The sequence below is a fragment of the Nothoprocta perdicaria genome, unplaced genomic scaffold (genome assembly GCF_003342845.1).
Source record: "Nothoprocta perdicaria isolate Ctin4 unplaced genomic scaffold, notPer1 scaffold_359, whole genome shotgun sequence".
Taxonomy (NCBI): Eukaryota; Metazoa; Chordata; class Aves; order Tinamiformes; family Tinamidae; genus Nothoprocta; species Nothoprocta perdicaria.
In genome coordinates this window covers 483,801-490,320 of record NW_020455598.1, presented here as the reverse complement: position 1 = coordinate 490,320, position 6,520 = coordinate 483,801, and the positions used below count along the sequence as shown (strand labels likewise).

At 64.1% G+C, this 6,520-nt stretch overlaps 1 protein-coding gene across 1 annotated transcript; it reads left to right on the top strand.

Annotated features, from left to right (window-relative positions):
- Window positions 1–2,046: 2,046 nt before the first annotated feature.
- On the top strand, window positions 2,047–6,120 carry SMO (smoothened, frizzled class receptor). The gene is made up of 12 exons (XM_026044334.1): window positions 2,047–2,268; window positions 2,660–2,869; window positions 3,035–3,207; window positions 3,294–3,513; window positions 3,608–3,731; window positions 3,843–3,935; window positions 4,014–4,122; window positions 4,203–4,388; window positions 4,548–4,696; window positions 4,777–4,911; window positions 4,984–5,097; window positions 5,179–6,120. Exons 1-12 carry the CDS (start codon window positions 2,122–2,124, stop codon window positions 5,307–5,309), a joined length of 1,791 nt encoding a protein of 596 aa, XP_025900119.1. The 5' UTR covers window positions 2,047–2,121; the 3' UTR covers window positions 5,310–6,120.
- Window positions 6,121–6,520: the final 400 nt, after the last annotated feature.

The window sequence follows — 6,520 nt, the reverse complement described above, 5'->3', positions numbered from 1 at the left end:
ATAGCAGGGTGGGAGTGTGGTATAGCAAGATAGGGGTGCAGTGTAGCAGGGTGTAGGGGTGCAGTGTAGTGGGGTACAAGTGTGCGGTATAGCAGAGTAGGGGTGCACGGTATAGCAGGGTGGGAGTGCAGCATAGCGCGGTAGGGGTGCAGTGTAGTGGGGTACAAGTGTGCAGTACCCCCCCCAATAGTGGGGTACAGGTGCGGGGTATAGCAGGGTGGGAGTGCAGTGTAGTGGGGTACACGTGTGCAGTAGAGGGGGGTAGGGGTGCAGGGTATAGCGCGGTGGGAGAGCAATATAGCATGGTAGGGGTGCAGTGTAGCAAGACGGGTGCAGCGTAGTGGGTAGGGATGCTGTATGGTGGGCTAGGGGTGCAGGGTATAGCAGGGCAGGAGTGCGGCATAGCGCAGTAGGGGTGCAGTGTAGTGGGGTACAGCTGTGCAGTAGGGTGGGCTAGCGGGGCAGTATAGTGGGAGTGTGTGCTATAGTGGGATATGGATGTGCAGTGTGGTGGGGTAGGGATGCGATATAGCAAGGTAGGGGTGCAGTATAGCAGGGTGCAGGGGTGCAGTGTAGTGGGAATGTGCGGTATAGTGGGATACAGGTGTGCAGTAGAGTGGGGTAGGGGTGCAGTGCAGTGGGAGTGCATGGTATAGCAAAGTGGGGGTGTGCTACAGTGGGCTGGGGTGCAGTATAGTGGGCATGTGTGGTATAGCGAGGTGGGAGTGCAGTATTGTGAGGTGGGGGCAGTATAGCAGGGTATAGCAGGGTAGGGGTGCATGGTATAGCGAGGTGGGGTGGTGTAGTGGGCTAGGGGTGCAGTATAGTGGGTGGGGTGGTATAGCGAGGCGGGAGTGCAGTATAGCAGGGCAGGGGTGCAGTACAGTGGGAGTGTGGTATCGCAGGATATGAATGTGCGGTATGGTGGGGTAGGCGTGCAGTATAGCAAGGTAGCGGTGCAGTATAGTGAGTGTGTAGTATAGCAAGGTGTGAGTGCAGCATGGTGCGTTAGGGGTGCAGTATAGTGAGTGTGTGTGGTATAGCGGGGTATGAGTGCAGTAGAGTGGTGTAGGGGTGCAGTATAGTGAGAGTGTGTGGTATAGCGGGGTATGAGTGCAGTAGAGTGGTGTAGGGGTGCAGTATAGTGAGGGCGCCTGGTATAGCGAGGAGGGCATGAGGTATAGCGAGGTAGGGGGTGCGGTATAGGAGGGTAGGGGTGCAGTATAGCAGGAGTGCATAGCGGGGTACAGGTGTGGTATAGTGGGGCAGGATGTCTGGAAGAGTGGGGTATGGGTGCAGTATAGTGGGGGTGCATGGTATAGCGAGGTAGGGGTGTGATATAGTAAGGAGCGGTGTGGTATTGTGGGGTGGGAGTGTAGTATAGTGTGTAGGGGTGTGATAGAGTGTGGAGGAGTGCAGTATAGTGGGTAGGGGCATGTTAGAGTCGGGTAGGGGTTGAGCACAATGGGGTGGGGATGCAGTATAGGGTAGGGGTGCGATAGGGTAGGGTATGGGTGCAGTAGAGCGGAGGTGCGCGGTATAGTGCATGGGGGGCAGTATAGTGGGGTTGGCGTATGGTAGAGTGAGATAGGGATGTGGTATAACGGGCTAGGGTGCATTAGAGCAAGGTGGAGGGCAGTATAGCGGGGTAGGATTGTGGTACAGAGGGGTAGGGGGTGCACAAGGTGGGGAAGGGGGTGCAGTATAGCAAGGAGCTCATAGTGTGGGGGATAGTGGTGTATAGTAGTGTGCAGTATAGGGGGTAAGGGTGCAGTATAGCGAGGGGGTTGTGATAGAGTGGGGTAGGGGTGCAGTATAGAAAGGAGGTACACAGTATAGTGTATATAAGTAAGATAAGGTAGTGTATATAAGTGTATATAAGTATATAAGATGTGATATAATGAGGGAGTGCACAGTATAGGAAGGTGCCCGCCACGGACGCCCGTGCTGCCGCAGAGCAGGTCCCGGCGCGGCCGGGCGCGCGGCGCTGCCGGGGACACGCGGCGGCGGCGCCTCCTTGCCGGGAGGCCGTGGGGACCTCACGGCGTCCTCCTCGCCGCAGGGCTGCGCAACGCGCCGCGCTGCTGGGACGTCATCCAGCCGCTGCTCTGCGCCGTCTACATGCCCAAGTGCGAGGACGGGCAGGTGGAGCTGCCGAGCCAGACGCTGTGCCAGGCCACGCGCGCGCCCTGCACCATCGTGGAGCGTGAGCGCGGCTGGCCCGACTTCCTCAAGTGCACGCTGGATCACTTCCCCGAGGGCTGCCCGGTAAGGGACACTCATGTCCCCAAACCCGTCCCCTCCGCTCCGTGGTGTCCCCGCAGTCCCCGGGATTCACCTCTGTGTTGGGAGAGGCCGGTTGTGTCCGTGGGGAGGCCACACCGAGCGGGTGCGGTGAGGGTGCCCGAGCCCTGGCACAGGCTGCCCAGGGAGGCTGGGGAGTCTCCTTCTCTGGAGGTCTCCAAAACCCGCCTGGATGCCACCCTGTGCCACATGCTCTGGGTGTCCCTGCTGGAGCGGGAAGCTTGGACTAGATGATCTCTAGAGGTCCCTTCCAACCTTGAATATTCTGTGATTCTTCTGTGATTCTGTGGGCGCTCCTTGCGCCGGGTGCCTTGGCCATCGTGGTGTCCCCTCGTGTCCCTCGGCGGCGGCGCAGAACGAGGTGCAGAACATCAAGTTCAACAGCTCGGGGCAGTGCGAGGCGCCGCTGGTGCGGACCGACAACCCCAAGAGCTGGTACGAGGACGTGGAGGGCTGCGGCATCCAGTGCCAGAACCCGCTCTTCACCGAGAAGGAGCACCGCGAGATGCACGTCTACATCGCCGCCTTCAGCTCCGTCACCATCTTCTGCACCTTCTTCACGCTGGTGAGCGGAGCCCCGCGGGGCCGCGCGCTCTTTATTCCACCACCGCGGTGTCCCACCGTCCTCGTGACGTGGGTCAAGGTCGTGTCCTGGCTACGGGGCTGCGTCCCGGGAGCAGCGCGCGGAGCGGAGCCCCCCCATGCCCACCCCTGGTCCCCCGCTCGCCAGGCCACCTTCGTCGCCGACTGGAGGAACTCCAACCGCTACCCGGCCGTCATCCTCTTCTACGTCAACGCGTGCTTCTTCGTGGGCAGCATTGGCTGGCTGGCGCAGTTCATGGACGGCGCCCGCAACGAGATCGTGTGCCGCGCCGACGGCACCATGCGGCTGGGCGAGCCCACGTGCGTGCGGCCCCCGTCTCCTCCCCGGGGCGAGGGGCGCCGGGGTGGCCCCCGCTCCGCGCGTGACGCCCCCGTGTCCTCCGCAGCTCCAACGAGACGCTCTCGTGCGTCATCATCTTCGTCATCGTCTACTACTCGCTCATGTCGGGCGTCATCTGGTTCGTGATGCTCACCTACGCCTGGCACACGTCCTTCAAGGCGCTGGGCACCACCTACCAGCCGCTGGTGGGCAAGACCTCCTACTTCCACCTCATCACCTGGTCCATCCCCTTCGTGCTCACCGTGGCCATCCTGGCCGTGGCCCAGGTAGGGGAGCCGCGCGCGCCGGGGCGCTCGCCGGGGTCCCCCCTGTTGGAGCGGGGCGCTCGATGGGGCCCTCCGACCACCCCGCATCCCCCAGGTGGACGGCGACTCCGTCAGCGGCATCTGCTTCGTGGGCTACAAGAACTACCGCTACCGGGCCGGCTTCGTCCTGGCGCCCATCGGGCTCGTCCTCATCGTGGGCGGCTACTTCCTCATCCGCGGTGAGCGAGGACGCGGACGGGACGCGCCCGGACCGCAGGAGACGACCACGGTGCCCCTCGCCACCCATGCACGATGTGACTTCATGTGACGTCCTTGTCCATCCACCACAGGGGTCATGACTCTCTTCTCCATCAAAAGCAACCACCCCGGGCTGCTGAGCGAGAAGGCGGCCAGCAAGATCAACGAGACCATGCTGCGGCTGGGTAAGCGGCGCGCGCCGCGGCCCGGCCCCGTGGGGAGCTCGGGGACGGAGCCGGCGCCCACGGGCCTCCCCTTTCCAGGCATCTTCGGCTTCTTGGCCTTCGGCTTCGTCTTCATCACCTTTGGGTGCCACTTCTACGACTTCTTCAACCAGGCGGAGTGGGAGCGCAGCTTCCGCGAATACGTCCTGTGAGTGGGACGGGAGCGGAGGCGGCCGCGCGGCGTCACCGTCCCGCGGCCGCCGTCACCGCGTCCCTCCCGCTCCGCAGGTGCGAGGCCAACGTGACCATCGCCACGCAGACCAACAAGCCCATCCCCGAGTGCGAGATCAAGAACCGGCCCAGCCTGCTCGTGGAGAAGATCAACCTCTTCGCCATGTTCGGCACCGGTGTCTCCATGAGCACCTGGGTGTGGACCAAGGCCACCCTGCTCATCTGGAAGCGCACGTGGTGCAGGTGAGTCCCCCGCTCCCCCTTTGCCCATGGCTGTGATGAGTTGCAGGGTCTCGGCAGATGGAGGTTTGTGTGGATGAAGCCTCTCCAGGGCACGGGAGCCTCTTGTGTGGCCCTGACCCGTGCCCTGCGTGCCCACGTGCGGGTGTCCCCCTGCGCCAGGCTGACAGGGCAGAGCGACGACCAGCCCAAGAGGATTAAGAAGAGCAAGATGATCGCCAAGGCGTTCTCCAAGCGCAAGGAGCTGCTGCGCGACCCGGCGCGCGAGCTCTCCTTCAGCATGCACACCGTCTCGCACGACGGGCCCGTGGGTACGGCCGGCGGGCGCGCGCGGCGCGGCCCGGACGCCGGGGCCCCCTCGCGTCCCCCCAGCGCCCGCTTGTCCCCGCAGCCGGCTTGGCCTTCGACATCAACGAGCCGTCGGCCGACGTGTCCTCGGCGTGGGCGCAGCACGTCACCAAGATGGTAGCCCGCCGGGGCGCCATCCTGCCCCAGGACGTCTCGGTGACACCCGTGGCCACGCCAGGCAAGTGACAAAGCGGGTGGCGGCGCCGCGCGGGGGTCCCCGGTGGCTCTGACGCCCCTCTGACGCCCGCAGTGCCACCGGAGGAGCGCGCGGTGCCGTGGGCGCCCGACGGCGACGTCTCTCCGGAGCCGCGGAAACGCGGCGCCCGGCGGAAGAAGCGGCGGAAGAAGAAGAAGAAGGAGGTTTGTCCGGAGCCGCTGCCGCCGCCGCTGCCGCCGCTTCCCGGGGTCCCCTTCGGCCCCGGCCGCTGTCCCCTGGCGCCCGCAGCGCCCTGGCCGGACGCCTGGGCCCCTGGCGCGCTGCCGGTGCCGCCGTGCCGCCGGCTCGCCCTGGCTCCCATCCATTCCCGCACCAACCTGGTGGACGCGGAGCTGCTGGACGCCGACTCGGACTTCTAGGACGTGCGGCGAGCGGTGCCGTGAGCGCCTGGGGACGCCCCGCAGCCCTGCGGAGGAGCCCTCACGTTCCGGCCGGGATCTGGACTGGGAGCCCTGCTCATTCCTGCCAGGGTTCAGACTGGGAGCCCTGTGTGTTCCGGCCAGGATCCGGAGAGGGAACCCCGTGCGTTCCAGCTGGGATTCGGACTGGGAGCCCCACACGTTCCAGCTGGGATCCGGATTGGGAGCCCTGTGTGTTCCAGCCGGGATCTGGAGTGGGAGCCCCACACGTTCTGGCTGGGATCTGTAGTGGGAGCCCCACGCGTTCCGGCTGGGATCCAGACCGGGAGCCCTACTCATTCCGGGCGGGATCCAGAGTGGGAGCACCACGCGTTCCGGCCGGGATCCAGAGTGGGAGCCCCATGCGTTCCAGCTGGGATCTGGAGTGGGAGCCCCACGCATTCTGTCCAGGATCCGGACTCAGAGCCCCACGCATTCCGGTCGGGATCCGAACTCAGAGCCAGGGTGGCACTCGGAGCAGAAGACACTGCCTGGTCCTGGTTGGGGACTTCGGAGGGGACTGTGGCTCCCGCTTGGCTCCGAGGGGAGGACCCCGGGGGCCTTAGGTTAGGGTAGATGAGCTGAGCTTCCTGGGAAAAGGCCGACTCCCGCGGGAACGACGCCTCGGTGCTCCGTAGAGCTTTCCAATACTTGCGTCCGTAGGGGTTTATTTTATATTTTTTGTAAGGTTTTTAATCTCCATGTCACGAGCCGGGGCTGGCCACAGCATTCCTGCAGCCCAGCATTCCCGGGCACCCGCTTCCCCCAGCCCAGGGCATTTTTAGGGCAAAAGCCCCGAGTTAAAGGTACCGCAGGCACGCCGCGACGCCAGAGCATCCCTGTCCTCACCGGCGTGTGTTGTATCCGTCCGTTATTCCCATGGAGCGTCACGTTGCGCATTAGACCCCGGCTCGGGGCTCTCCCAATGCGGCGTGAAAGGAAAATCCCCCCTGTATCAGTATTAAATTTTCCGAGTTTCCCTCATGGTTCCGCTGGGCTCCTCGTGGCACCGGACCGGGAAAATTCCCGGACCTTGGGCTGCAGCCTGGGTAGAGGAGGAAGGCGCCTGGCTGCGATTCCCGGGGGAATTGTGTGGACTCCTGGGGTGGTTTGGGAGGCAGCCAGGTCTGGGATGGGGTGGGAAGGTGGGAAGTGGGGTGGGATGCGGATGG